A 15,991-nucleotide genomic window follows, 5' to 3' on the forward strand; every position below is an offset into this window, starting at 1 on the left:
TAAAGTACTCCACACACATTTACTATCTCTGCCTGGTAACGGCTCAACACTGCAGAGCCCAGCTTCCTCTCCATCACCACCTTCTTTGGAACAATCCGTTACCATTTCCATTGTCAACAAGTTTGTTTTCTTAAAGGTAATAAAGTACTCCCGCTGGTTATATGGCCACTGTTATTTCAGAACAGAAAAGACYGAAGCAAGGTATGAAACCAGTCATCATTTACTTTCAAAATACCCACACAACAATCATCTTGGATAAGATTCATAGAAGCAGTCATGTTTCCTTTTGTCCCTCCTTACTGTTCACTACAAAGTTTCTGAAGTACTTCTCAGAAACACCTGATATAAACTACTTAAGGAAGATATAAACTACTTTTAAAGAATGATCTGGAAGTCCGTCCTGCAAACAGAGTTGGAAGAAAGAGCTTTTATTGGTGCTACTAATCAGAAAGCATTTATTTTGATTTCCACATGCCAGACTGGAATATTCAGCGCAGAAAAATATTCTTTTTAGTTGAAGACAGATTTGCAGATTTATTCTCTTGATCAGATCTATATTCTTGTTTAGAAGAAAAAAACAAAAGACAAAAATCAGACAGACATACACAGAGTACCTGAAGTGTTTTCCTACTACTACTTTCCTAACAGAAATTCTTAAGTTGTCTAAGTTTGATCATTTCTCCCTCCCGCATTCCGAATCCCCAAGTGGCTGATATAAAATTCTGATTACAGATTACACTTCTGACCAAGTGGTAATAAGGCAAACAAAACATATGGAGAAAGAACATATTGCATTGCTGTTGTGGCCAGAATGGCATTTGCACTCTTAGTGCTGTTCTTCACTACCTTTATCTGTGATACTACATAAACTTTGGGCTCTCAGGTCAAACTTGCAGGCTCGGAACAAACCAACCTGCCAGAGCCCAAGGTCTCCATTTGCTTCCCTCTACCCTCAATTCTTCACATGCATGATTAACCTTGGGCTTCTCTACAAATACACAGTAGTAGTAGATGACAAACCAAAGAGTACTACGTGCTACAGAGTTCTCACCTTCCTCCAGAAATGATAAACGATTTTTCAGTAATACCAAGTCATCAGGATAACCTAGCATTCCTAACACAACTCTAGGCTTTCACAGCACTGTGAAAACAGTACCTGAATAGTTAAACATCCTCAGGTAAGGAAAGTATTCCCATTTTACCTCACTGGGAAAAGACAAAGGTTAAGAAATTTCCCATAATGAAGTATCTAGAACTCAAGAATTCTTACAACTCGAAAGTCAAATGTTTGTTTCGCAAACAGTAAAGGTTATTACACAAAATTTGTTTTCAAAAACCTAGGATGTATATTTATTGAACAATTCTGAGAACATTGGAAGTTTTCATAATTAGGATACTACAAAATGTCATAAGTTGTTATGAAGTTGTATAAGCAAAGTTGCCTACAGGAAAGAACTAGTTTACCTACAGACAGCAGTTAAAGTAAACACTGATTCACTACTGTTCTAAGCAGAAAAGTAATGACAGATTATGACATACTGCAACATACAAACAAACATTTCTTAGTTAAAAATAACATCAATGCAAGGATTGTTCTTCCCCCTTCTATTGTTTTAGTTTGGTCTTGTTAGGAGCAGGTGGGCAACTCTTTTGTAGAGAAGAGATATCACCAGAAGTCTAAGTAGACCTGAAACAAATAAACCATGTTTCAGCAAGTAATTTGTAGAATATTCATAAGCAGGTAAAATATTTGACATTCCATAAATGCAAGAGTGTGCAGAAAGATAGCATTCACTTGTATCAAGGTATGATACATAACTCAGTGACTAAAAGCCTGACCTTGCCAATTATTCTTTACATAATATGGCACCATCTTGATGCATTTAAGGATGCATCATGCAGAAACACAAGGTGATTCAAATTAATATGCAAAGAGATCACTATGAAACAACTAAAACTATTAGTCTTGTTCCAAGTAATCGATTTTTAGAATAAAACAGATGACTCACACTGCTGTAACGTTAAAATATATACAAAATTCTTAGTCACCAGAGACTAGTGCCCTAAGGTTGGCACAAGCAACTTATAAATGTCAGAAAAGCATGTAAACCTTGTTAATGTTTTCAGAAATTCATTTAAAGATAGAAACAGGTCCAAAAAGATGCCTGTCTAAATGCATTGCAATTACGTTACAATTATTTTCCAAATACACAGATATGCTCTGTCTTTTCTCAGCTCATTACTGACTCAAACAATTTGCCCTTCTGGGATCAATTGTTTGCTAATAAATAATTGTTTACAGTCACAAAATGATATTAAGGAGTATTCTTATTAGTTTTCCTTCTACAGTCTAATAAGATTCAAAACTAGCTGATTCCCAAGAGTCTAACCTTAACCTTGCTGTGTTTAACAGCCCAGGAAATGATGAACCATCTGTTTCAGAAAATAATGGAGGGCCAAGAGGAAATATTGTTTAATTGTAGATTAACCTCCTCATACAGCAGAATGAAGCATCTACAGAATTAGCAACCATAACTAGCAAAGAACAAAAATAACTGAAAACAGCTCTTAATATTACAAGACCAATAATAAGTATTCTTCTAHCACCCTTTTTTTTTTTTTTTTAATACCTCCCAAATGTATATATGAAGCAGAACCTGATTTTACAAATAACTATGACAAATTATCTCTGGACTTCTTCTAATGAGGAAAGCCACAGGAATAAGAACTGAAAGTTATGTTTTTATTCTTCCCTATCAGTATAAAAATTTAAAAATTTTAAATTTTAACACAAACACCTCCAAGTGAGAGATGGCACGTTTATTCTTTTGTAATTTTCTCCCCACATCCGCACAGTGGGGAATTAGCTCTCTGAAGCAATACATAAGTCACTTCAGAGGGAAAAAGGTCTTGAGGTTTTAGACTCAAGAACTCCGATCACTGATATACAGCTTACAAATTCACTGAAGTAATAAACAATAGAGACAAAGGTAAAGCGTAAGACAGTCTGAGTACTAAAAGAAGAAATTAGCAGGGACAAACAACAAGATTTTGAAATTCTAAACTAATCCCACGCTAGCAAAATGAAGAGTAGTGCAATTCTACAATGTTAGTTTTCCTAAACATTCATGCCAAATCCTTTACCTCCAATAAACAGTTAGCCCCATTTTGACAGCAACAATGACAGAAAAGCATTAGAGGGCTGCAGTAAACTCCAAAACACAAGGACTGAGAAAGCCCTTTACTTGATTTTACAAAACCTTCCTAGAACAAATTCATTCTGTACCCAAATTCATTCTGACTGTAACAGCTAGGCATGTAGTCAGTGTGTTTCATTAATTTCATTAATCCTAAATTTTAAATATCCAAATACTGTAACTTTTACTCAAATTGTTTTTGAATTCTTCACTTAATTTTTGAAGCAATGAGCTAGCAATAACTCCATAGCTTCATATAATAGCATCTGTTCAAAAGGGATAAGAGTTTGACATTCTTCTTCTACTAAACAACTAGGCACAATTTTATCCATCAGACGTCTATCAACCTACGGATATTGAAAGCTTGGGCAAACAAGATAAAATCAAATCCAACCCTACTGTCAAGCTGCACTATCTACTGGCATCAATAATGCTATTCATGAATTTAAGAAAATTAATAAATCTTGGGATGAATGCTCAGAAAGGCTCAAATACAGGTGAAGCATACTCACTTAGGTTTTGTTTCTGCATCTGTCACTTGGCGAATATAGATACCATCTTCAGGATGTTCAATGTCATCCATTTCATACATATATGAAGAAGCTATTGCAAGGGTGGTTCCATCGTTGCTGAAGGCAAGTGATGCTATGCTTGTGGGATACCGATGGAACTGACACAGCCGTTTCTTATTAAAGGGATCCCAAATATTTACAAATCCATCAGAACCTCCTGAAAAATTAATTAACAAAACCTGTTCATAAATTATAACTGGGAGAACTGTAAGACTGAATACATACAGCAAAGAAAAAAGAAGAGAAAACTACCTGTAATTACTTTGTCAGTCAAAGCACAAAGTTATACAGAGTTGAATAACACAATGAGTATTTTCTAAAACCTGTTAAAAAAAATTAACTCTCACTACATAAAATAATTTCAAAACCCTGCTCAAAGCAAGAAGTATGATTTAAAGGCCTATAAAGTAAAGGCATATCAAGTAAAGGCTGACCTGTTTAAACAAAAACTTAAAGAAGCTGATGTACTGAAAACGTTGATACCAGTAAGTAATAAAAACTGAGTACTCTACCTGTAGCAAATGTGTTGTGGACATTATGGAAAGAAATGGCATTAACTGGATAAATCTGCTCAATGTTATTCTCCTTCAAACGGTGACATTTGAATGCGTATTTCTTCTTCTGTATTTCTGGACTTGGATCCAAATATTCCACTGCAACACGACCTTCAATAGAACTTAAAACATAGCCCTACAAAAGAAAATTGGAGTTATGCATTTTAGAAGTTTAGAATAGGAGAAAAGATAACTTTTTAAACACACAACTAATCTTTTATTATTCTAAATTCAAATAAATAACATGTAAACTATCTTATGTTGTGTACAACTGGAAATTGTTACCACAGAGCCATGGCATCATCAATAAAATCTGCTTCTAATAAAAAACTAATGTAGGAAAAGCTTTCTGGGAAATTCTCACTGCACCACAAGTTAAAGCTTACAGTGAGGCTTCTAATTACCGTGGCAGGTCCAAACACAGGTTGATTTGGGGAAAAAAAAAAAAAAAGAGTTAATAGCCCCTTGTATTTGCCCACCTATCCCACAGGACTTAAGTATCTCAAATATTATGGATACTCATGGGACTGTTTAGTTTCAGAGTTGCATTACACTACAATTAGTTCAGAGCATTATACTGTCAACTAAACGCTCAAGGCTGAAACAGTATTTTCAATGAAACTTGATCATAAAGTGGTGCCCACTTATCCAGTTAATTATAGCCCTGACTTAGAGCAACTTAGAGCAACTTAAGATTCTTGTATTAGAACTTCTGAATTAAATCTATAACAGATCTTGTCAGAAATAGGACTTTAGTATCTACCTGTAGCAAGGTTCTTCAAAATCTGGACTACACTACAATCTGGAAGATCAATTTGTTATACTACAACTAGAACTGAAAAATAAAAATAAATAAATAAATAAAAAAGAAAACATTCATGCCAGTTCCAGAACAAATAACTAGGTCTCCCAATGCCTATAATTTCACTGCTTACACTGGGAAACTCTTCCACATTAGTTCTTGTTTATGTCAGAGTAAGCTGATCTTGCTTTACTTTAAAAAGGGCTAGAAACTGCAGATACACTATGTTAACCTACGTGGAACAGCTGTATGATCACTTAAATTGTACAATTCCCTCTAGATAATGGGTCATCAGGTCTTGAGTGCATGACAGTCAGATTTGAAGAAAGAAAATAAAAGGAGGGAAGGAAGAAAAATATAAGCCACATTCACATAATTTTTTATGCTATCCCTGTTGAAGAATCTAGGGCTACAACGCATAAAAGCTACAGAACAAATCCTAGTCTGTCTTTCCCTCTTCTACTGCAACTTCTCTGCAGTTTTTTGAAGGTTACACACCAGTATTGTAATGTATTAAATAACYAGTTTAAAACAACATTATCAAGGAAAAAAAAAGAACCTGAGAAAAAGTAAGTGAAAAAAACATGCTGGTGAGCAGGGGTGGCAAACATTCCTAAGCTACGCTGCTCTTCAAAAGAGAGAATCTGGAACAAGGAGTGTAAAGGTGTCAAGAGTTCAATTATGACAGCATAAAGATCAAAAGTATTTTTTAAAATGAGAGAAAGAGGCAGAAAGCTTAAATAAATAAGTCACCATCTTTCCTAAAAAATATTCCACAGAAGTACAATTACCGCCATGGTTCCCATACCTGTTTATTTGGAAATGCTCTGATACAGCGGGTCTGATACTTCAGGCTCGATTCTCTCCGCTGCTGAACGTAACCCATGTTCCGCAAATCCCACACCAGCACTCTCCGACCCGCAGTCCCCACAATTAGTCTGTCTCCAGACACAGAGAGCGTGTACACCTTTCAGAAAAAGATCGCAACATTGTACACTTATTAGCCTGGATATCCATGGTTCATGGTACACAAAGCATCAGCAATATACAATAAAAAAAAATACAYGTCAATCCATAGCTACAGATTTGTTTCCCTTTCACTTCAGTTTACAACTCAAATTTGGGATAAACTGCAGTAGTGTGCAGTCAGTTACTGATCAAACACCAATTTGGCATTTCAAAAGCTCCCCCTTAACTCTGCATGCTCGTACATGCCTTAACATAAAGCTTAAGGCAGTATCATCCTACATATAACTGATTTACAAAAAAAGATTTAAATATGAATATGCACTTGTGAAAGTTTAAGTTTCAAGCACATTTGTTCAATGTTTTTATTAGTCTCTAGATCACAGTGATATCTAAATAACATACCACACATTAGATTTCTGCCTTTGCCTGGTATTACCCCGTTCTAAATTCCGTATGCGTACAGCAGCATTTCTATTTATGTATAACTCAAAAGTGAAATCAATATTATTCAAGTTTTCCTCAAATTATTTTAAGCATTAATAGACAGGAGATGTCAAGCTAAGAGAAAAATATGCACGAGTAACTGGGGAAAAAAGGCTATGGAAATTAGAATTCATCTTTACTTGATGCGCACAGCTTGCAATCTGCACGATCGAGTTGTGATCATGCACATCTGTCCCCCAGTACTACCTCATTTTTTTTGTTTTTCCTCTGTCTGGCAATACCTTTTTTTTTTTTTTTTTTTTTTAAACAGAACACCTTATTACTTCAGCTTGAACTTCATGTTAATAAAAGGAAATAAATCATCAAGAAAACATTAAAATCTAATGCAATGTATGCTTCAGTAAAACTGAGTGAAGTTGACTGAAGCAATATGCTTGACATCCATTAAAAAATTATGGCTTGGAATTTCAACTCAACTCAAAGTTGGCTCAGAGTTTCTAACTTTTATTTCTCAAATTCCTCATGAAAGTATTCAGCATATAAACCATTCAGTTACTAGCCATTATTTGAGATGCAGTTATCTGAGAATATGTCAAAATAAACCAAGTTTGATCAAAAACTCTGTACTATTAATTGAATTTCAAGTTGCTGATACACAAGCAAGATGGAATCCAGCTACCTAACAGCTGGGCTGTCACTGAGCTGTTAACATGAGGAACAAGGTACAACAAAAACAAGCTTTCACAGAAATGATCTAATGAAGTTAATATATAGGAAGTAAATACTGTAAATACCTCAGAACTAGAATGAAAAGTGTAGGAGATCTGATATTCTGCCAGAAGGATTCAATTTACTATTGGCATGTGCTTGTACAATATAACTGAAGCAACTGATTTCACTTTCGGGTTCTCTGATAAAGCCCAATAAAGCTACTTGTTTCTGGTAGACTGCACCGAAACGTTAAACAAAATAACTCTTCTGATGATTTACTATAAGCGTTTCTGGAGATACTGTTTTCAAAAAATCAGTTTTTAATATAAAGCAAACATTAAGCTATTCATTATCTGGCAGGTGTGTGTGTGTGTATATATATATATATATATGTATATATATATGCATAAAAATAAAAATAAAGCTTCCTTTAACTAATACACATTTACGAAGCATACATTCTTGCTTTAAACAAAACATGTTTCTCTCTTTAAGACTGAAACATGAAAGTTCACATAAAAGTCGCCTAAAATTTCTGATGATCTCAATTGCCAAATCCCATTTGGATATTAAAAGGACAAGAAAACTGAGCCAAGGGTAATTACACACTTTAACAGGACAGCTTTTTAAATTTCCCTCTCCAATTGGTGTAAAAATTGATCCAAAAATAGTAACAAACATTATATAAAATAAATTTTTATGCAGGTATGGAAACAAAGGCATAAGGAACATTAAATATCTTAAATCTTCTTTACAAACTGATGTCACACCTGTATAGTAAGTATTCTTTCTACACCACACAGTCATAAATCAAATGAAACCATTGTCATGCAGTTGAGTAGGTGTACGCATTTATCAAAAGCAGTATTAAAAAAAATGACATAATGAACCTTGCTGAACCAATAAGCAGCTTGATTCACTGTGGCTGTCCATTATATGATATTCTGTCAGCAATTTATCACAGTTCTTTACATGCTACACACAACTATAAATCAAAACTAGAAATAATGCAATTACTTTATTCTGAACAAAGGTCTTGCCAGAAGTAGATTCAGCTATGTTGTGACAAAAGTAATAGCTATTTAGATGCAACACAAAACATAATGATGGCTCGTAACTATGACTTGACAATATATTTTAACAGAGCTAAATGAAATCTAAACACGGCATAGGCAAAAAAATATTCACATGTAAAATTATCCAGCAATCCAGCCTACATTCAGGAGTCTATGATAAAAAGAAGAAACTATTTTCTTGTAATTCTATTAGTGACATCACCGTAAGCAGTATAAAAACTGGCACACCACATCACCATTAGAAAAGGTTTAAGACATTATATTTTGCCTTTTTCTTCTTGGTCTGACATTAATACAAAGTATTAGAAGAGTATTAGGAGAGTTAGAGTATTAGGAGAATGCCTTAATTTATTAGGCATTAGTACAGCCACAGGTAACTTGCAATACAAGCAATTCTGTCCAATCTTTTCATACAAACGAAAAAACAATTATTATTCTGGGAAGAGTAAGTGGCCTCCTACTATAACTTTATGCACATTTCTAAATAATCAGACCTTATGACTTCCGGAATCTGATCTCCAGAAATCTTAATATTTAATTGTAATATGCACCATCCCTGGCTTAAGGAAGTTCATGAAATTAATAAATGCCTTAATTTCAGATGCTGTATTTGTTAGGTTTTCCTTCCTCATTGGTTTTAAAGTATAAGGATTTGGTAGATCACAAATGCAAAGAATTAAGTTAGGCTCTCCTAGTGATGAAAACTCAAAACCTTAACCTGAAATCTTGCTATATTAACTGAGTACTATTTTTAACATTTCAGTTTGCAACATTCATTCTCACAGCTTAAAAATATCAGAAGTAACTTTTCATATTCAAGTTTCATAGTTTAAGACAGCATGCTGTACACTGTTGTTTAACCAGTCACTGCACGGACTATTTAACATATTACCTGGGATACAGATCTAGCACCTACCTTTTCAGGTTGAGAGAAAGTTCCTGCATTACAAGGAGTTCTGGGATCCCACAGTTTAACTGTTTGATCCCAGCTTCCAGTCACCATTACATTCACTTCTGGGCAATACTCAACACATCTGATAGGAGCATCATGGGCACCAACAAGGTTTTCTGTATGAAAAAATACAGTCTACGGTAACTGTATTGGCTCCACAAACATTCAAAATACATTGTACAAAGGATAAAAAAAAGCACACATTACTGCAGTAACAACGCACCATCTTCTGACATTCCCAAGGATGTATTAATATGCTAAGATTCTCTTTAAAGATTGCTCCATCTTCAAAAGCATATTTTCCAAAGATCAGACACAATAAATTTAGACTTGTCTCCTGAGATTATCAAAGTATATTAACAATTTTAGGCTGTCATACAAAGACCTACAGTGGTATAAAGTGTTCAGTATCCACCTGATATTACTACCTGTGATGCGGACACTTAATACAGAAAGCTGAATGAGATTTAAGCTTGCACACATTAACAGTAGGACAAAAGAAAGGAATTACAGTTACTATAATAAAATTATTTGACCTTTAACACTTTTCCTTTGTTACGATTGCACACAAGTTTGTCAAGCTCTGGCCACTGGCTGATTTTGGCACATTATACATGCTTCAGGCTGATATTATCTTTCTCTCTCCCCACTGCCAAAGTTAGACAAAGTAGCCCCATAACCTGCAGCAATAAGGCACTGGAAAAGTCYGTGTTTAATTCTAGCAGTGTTTTCTTATAGGCAAACATAGTACAAGGCTATGAAATTTGAAAATGCAAAAACTTTACACTAAGGACATACATTTTGCCATACTTGCGAAAGACCATTCCAAAGACTGTTAAAATACAAACCTTTGAAAATAACATGCTCAGAGATTTAGTAGAGCTTAGCTAATTCCCCCCATGAGACACACATGGAAGAGCAGCACTGTCATCAGAAATCCAACTCAAGAAGTCCTACAACAAGTATCTACCAAACTTTCTGGAAAACTGACAAACCCTTTCATAGCACTGAGCGATACCTATTAGGGCCAGTAGTTGTTCTGCTAGATAAAGGTACATATGGTTTTTGAAGATCCAACCATGCTGAGGAACCCTAAAACATCAGTGCGACAGGCATATAATGGCTTCTTACCCTTCAATTTTCATCTTAAAGTAAACAAATAAATAAATAAATACATATGCAAAACAAATAGTGAATATTCATCACTGTAAGTAAAACCCCTAAAAGCTTGGCAGGGACAGATGAGGTCCTTCTATTAAAGGTACTGTAGCAGAGTCTTAACTGCACCAAAAGGAATCCTGCCTGTTCAGCCCTAGACAGTTCTACCTTGGTGATGAAAGAGGGCTGCAGTGCAGTGTTGAGCACTAATAGTGACAACTTAAACCAACAGGAGCTGTACCCTGAACACGAAATAGAGCATAAAATGCAAAAACCTTGTGAAAATGGACATGCTAAGCATCTTACCTTTGGTGTATGAAGGCTTTTTTTTTTTTTTTTTTAATATTTTCAAATCTAGCTCTATGTACCTCAGTACCCACTTCTACAAATAAGGACACCCCATAGACACATTGTCAACATACATGATGTTTGCAAAGCATAAAGATTAGCTTCACATAAAAGTCAAAGAATAATTTAACTTCAAAAGAGGAGTGAACATCAGTTATTAGAAGCGATGAATACAGTAGGTATTCTATGGAAAAAAAAAGCATGCTACTGTATGTCATAAGCCAAATAATTAATAGCTTCATATGCACAAAAGCAAACAGCCACCTTACTTCTGATTCATGTAGGACACAATCTTAACAACAATTTTTACATCAGGAGGCAGGGGATGAGAGGGGGAATCACGTAATGCATAAGTCAACGCCATTGTACTTTACCTTCCAAGCAAGAAAAAGCTTTAGGAACCACATACACCTTTACTGAGGCTAGACCGACACTAATTTTTAAACTACCATTATGCAATGCACAAAAGCAAACGTGACTTTTCTCACAATGTTTCTGACTGATCAAGCGAAATACTTGTACCGCTAACCAATATATATGAAGAGGTTTATCAATTAAAACCTGAACTACGGCTAAAAGGAAATATCCTCCATCTGGAGAACTATAAACACATTTCACTGCTTTCCTTTCACTAAGTATATAAATCTGAAGTTTAGTTCAATTGTTTCAAAGAGCCCACTTACAGAAATCAATCTGCTTACCTTGGTCTGTGTTTAGATCATGCATTTTCAATTGCTGATCTAATCCTCCACTCCAGGCATGGGTTGGATCCTACAAAGTAAAAAATTTCACCTTATAGCCTGCATTAAGTACCCCTGGCTGATACACATTTAGTCTCCTGAACACGTAACAAATGACTTTTTTTTTTTCTTTCTTTCAAAAATTTAGGGAAGATGGAAATTAAGATATAACGGTTAAGACCTGACCCAGATCTTAACTGGGCAGATGAAACAGGCAGATGACAGAAGCTTTAAAAATGTTCAAGTTAAGTGCTTTGACCTATATAACATTTTTTTTAATTTAAAAGGAAAACTAAAAAATAATGAAGTTAGAGGCTATATCAAGCCATTTTCACTTCTGTAATAACAGAACACACATAATGCTTTTTTTTAAATGACCACCAAGTCAGTTCCAATTGAAGCTTATTCCTTTTAAAACTAGTTTAGAAGCCAGAAACCATATGAGGGCCTGTGTGTTGATTTGCAGTACAAAACCAGTTATATGCCAAAACAGCTAGTAAAAAAAAAAAACACAAGTAGAATTAAAAATTTAAATTGATCCTTACAACATACAGTAACACATCAAGATCAAGTCACAGGAAGACATGCCAGAATAAAAAAAAAAAAAAAAAACTACTTGAAACTTTCTATTTCATACATTATATAAAGCCAGAAGAAGAAGTGTCACCAATAAACTAAGGATACTTCAAATCCAGTACATTAAAAATACAGAAAGCAAATATTTGGCAAATGGTTCATTTGGAACAATGAGCCACTGTTTCCTAAACTAGTCAGTATGAGAAGGTTAATAATAATAATAAAAGTAATTTACTACTATAGGGAAATTTATGGTGAAAGATTTGTGGGAATACACTACCAATGCAACTCTTTTTAAGGAGCATGCAAACGAYTTACCATACCATTGCAGAAAAAGCGTAAACAAACTCAAATTATTTCATCTACCACAGGTAAAAGCACATATGCAGGCAGTTACATCAAAAATGTTTGTAGTTCTTTCGGCTATTGTGTTTTTTATTTAAAAAAAAAAAAATTATGTTTGTGTCCGCACCCTTCACAGGAAATACAGACTTAGGACTAGATCAGGTTTGTTAAAAAAAGAACAGTAATTAACAGAAGCATTAGCAGAAGCACAGAAAAGGGTTTTTTTAAAGCTAGATAGGAACTATCCATTTAATTTGATAGAATAAACAATTTCTCATATACCTTAGGCACCATAAATCTAAAAACAGCAGAAGGCACTTACATAAAAAGCACAGTCAAGGACAGCTCCTGAATGTTGATATTTGAGTCTCATGGTGTTGGCAGGAACATCATAGAGCCGGACAGTTGTGTCCCAGGAGGAAACAAGCAGAAACTGAGATGTATTTGGACTAAACTTTACCGACGAAATACCATCATCTGGAGTTTGGTTTAGTTTGAACTCGTTTGACCCTGTCATCTGAAKAAATGATGATAAAGCAAAGGTATAATTTTAGTGCTAGCAAGAACATTAGTCCAGCAAGATAGTCAAATCACTGATCCATCTTAAAGGTAATTTAAAGGAAACGTGAGAAGTTTGCTAGCTTTTCCACAGAAAGTGGAGAACACCCAGATTTCTGACAAACTGCTTAAAACTGAAGATACTAATCACTGTGTCCTCAATGAATTCCTCCTGATACTGTAAGCTTTAAAGTTTAAATATCAAATATAACATGAAATAAATAGTACAGGATTCTGACAATAATTACTGTATTTAAGCTTGGGCATATAATATTGTTACTTATAAATGTATTCTTTCCCCTACACACACTGTATTCTATATGTAGTATAAATATATTTTTAAAAGTAGATAATCATAAATTACTGTAAGCATTAAGAAGTTATTTAAAAAATGCAGGCAAAAAGGAGTCTGATTTGAAATATCCTACAAGAAGCGTTCCTGATTTGGTAGGACTTTCATAAACTTCCAAGAATCACAATTAGATCCTCTTTTAAATAACTTCTGGTTCTCTGAAACTTTCCAGTACTTCAGCTTCCATAAGTGCTACAAAATAGCTCCAACAAAACAGCTTTAACATTTTTTTCTTAGAGTCTAAACACTGTCAGATAAGAAAGGAGGATTAGGCTTTGTGGGGTACTGAAACGTAGATCAAACGTGTAAATGCAGAGCGACAGGAAAAAAAACAATTCAGTAACAGATCAATGACTCTAAAGATAATTGCAGCAGTCACACTTAATAGGACTAGCTGTGTGGACAAAAATTCAAAGGAGACTATGAGGCTATGAGCAGCAAGCATCATGTAGAGAGACAGTGCAGGTCTTGCAAATGCTCTAAATGAAGAAACTGTTCATTATATGTACACTGACAAAGTCTCCAAAACCTTTTAAAATGCTTTCCATGGCCTTAACAGTACATTTCCCCTCTGGGAAAAGGGGCCAAGAAGTGAATTGGCCCAGATTTTCTTTAACGCTATCACTCCTGAAATTCTATGGACAATGGCAGAGGCGAGATTAGAGTTCTGACAACAAATCAAGAGACAAGGTTCAAATTCAGTGCACAGTTACTCTACTTCAACCTTTTCAGTCACTGTGAACAATCAGGTTGAATAAAACATGAGAAGTACACATTTTTACACCAGAAAAATTTCCTAAGCAGAACTTTGGGAAGTGTTCTGTAAGCCACCCTTCAAAAAAAAAACAAAAAACAAAAAAACCCTCCCACACAGATGTATTTAAACACCTTCTACTATTTAAACATTACATGAAAAAAAAATCCTAAGAATAGAAAACAAAAACTACCTTCTTAACTCTTTTTCAGCTAAGTTTTGAGATTTCTCGGCCGAAAGACAGACATACTTGAGAATCTGCCACACTCATTACCATATGAATACTGGTAAAGTATTCACCTTTATCACACTTTAAATGGTAAAATGTACCTAAGTGAGTATTTCAGAYGAATAAAAAAAGACACAAGAACTAAAGGAATGGAGAACAAGCAAAACAATTAGACCGGACACACTAATTATCTTGTCTACTTGGGGCAGACAACTTAAACAAGCATAAGATTTGAGGTGCCTGGTACAACAGTTACAAACCACCCCAAAAGCAACAACAAGTAGTGGCCCAGGAAGCAAACTTACATCAGAGACCCGAAAGGACCCTCCGATGCTATTTTTAATCYGGAAAAACTGTGCCAATATTAGAGCATATACATAACCTATCTATTACTAGTCTTTTTTAAAAAAGTAATTTCATACCAATACTTTTTCAAAAACGCAGCTTCTTCACAAATAGGGCACTAACAGCAGTAATTGTCATGCCCGTCTCAAATAATGAAGTGCTGATTCTTAGCGCCACATGAGATACTTAGCAAAAGCACATATAGTGAAGAAGCACACTGATGAAACCGTGATGTTGTTTTAAGTACAAGGCGCATCTTATTCGGCCTGAAAAGCCACTTAGCTAAAGAAATCGCTATGATTTTATAGCTCCTCTTAACATGATACAGTCAAACGTTCAACGAGAAGATAAAGGTTTCTCGAACGAAGCGGAGCGCTTTGCGGACAGCGATGCCACGAGCCGAGGGCGCGKAAGTACCGTTTTCATGATGCACGAGTTTCCCCCGCTGCTCGGGACAGCGCCGAGATAAAGCTCTCCTCCTGCGGCAGCGGCGGGTCACGGAAGCACCGAGGCGGCGGCAGTCCGGCAGTGCGGGGAGCTGGGGGGGAGGCGAGAGCGTGAGAAGGGCCCGAGGGAGGCCCCGGGAGCCCAGGGGCAGCGGTCGGGGCGCCCGAGCAGAGCCGGGCGGGGAGCGGCACTACCGGCCCGGCCCGGCCCGGCGCGGCGCGCAGCGGCGCCCGCGCCGCCCCACGCCGCAGGCCCGGCCCTGCCGCATAGGCCTCGGCGCCCCTCCGCCGCGCCGGGAGAAGCGGGTGCCCGCCCCGCCGGCACGACCCGACCCCGAAAGACGCGATACGGCCCGGGCCCGGCGCCGGCGCCGCGGGAAGAGCCGGCCCTACCTCGCCGCCCGGTTACAGCGCCTCCGGCCTAGCAACAACCGCCGCCGCCCTCGCGCGCGCCCTCCCGCCAGCCCCTCCCCGCCGCACGGCGCCACGCCGCCTCCCCATTGGCCGATTCGAAAGGGCGACACGACGCGTCCCGGCGTGCCCCGCGCGACTACAACTCCCGGCGTGCCAGGCGCGGGCCGCCTCCGCCTGGCCCGCGCCTGCCGGCAAGGACTACAAGACCCAGCATGCCTCTGGGGCGCCGCCGGAAGGGGGTGGCCCCCGGCGGGACCGGGCATGCCGGGACTCGTAGTCCGCCGTGAGGGAGAGGGGCGGGCGGTCCCGCGGCGGAGGGACCCCCTCCCGCTTACCCTTCTCATTGTTAATTACCGTTAATTGTCATTTATCCGGCAGCCGGGGGGCGGCAGCCGGGGCCTCCGCCTTAAGCTTGGGCTTAACCGCGGTTAAAAGCGGTGCGGCCGCAC

At 37.2% G+C, this 15,991-nt stretch overlaps 1 protein-coding gene across 2 annotated transcripts; it reads right to left on the minus strand.

The window, feature by feature from the left end:
* Positions 1-204: 204 nt before the first annotated feature.
* On the minus strand, positions 205-15,605 carry BUB3 (BUB3, mitotic checkpoint protein). Of its 2 annotated transcripts, XM_026065649.1 has the most exons (9): positions 15,522-15,605; positions 15,100-15,220; positions 12,767-12,961; positions 11,485-11,554; positions 9,242-9,393; positions 5,934-6,092; positions 4,282-4,459; positions 3,710-3,926; positions 205-1,687 (listed from the first exon to the last, which is right to left on the minus strand). In XM_026065649.1, the coding sequence occupies exons 2-9, from the start codon at positions 15,106-15,108 to the stop codon at positions 1,678-1,680; spliced, it is 990 nt and encodes a 329-aa protein (XP_025921434.1). In that variant the 5' UTR covers positions 15,109-15,220; positions 15,522-15,605; the 3' UTR covers positions 205-1,677. The 2 variants fall into 2 exon arrangements, with proteins under 2 accessions (XP_025921434.1, XP_025921435.1); XM_026065650.1 differs by lacking the exon at positions 205-1,687 and having other exon boundaries at positions 3,706-3,926.
* Positions 15,606-15,991: the final 386 nt, after the last annotated feature.

Source organism: Apteryx rowi, unplaced genomic scaffold (assembly GCF_003343035.1).
Source record: "Apteryx rowi isolate R43461 unplaced genomic scaffold, aptRow1 scaffold_23, whole genome shotgun sequence".
NCBI lineage: Eukaryota > Metazoa > Chordata > Aves > Apterygiformes > Apterygidae > Apteryx > Apteryx rowi.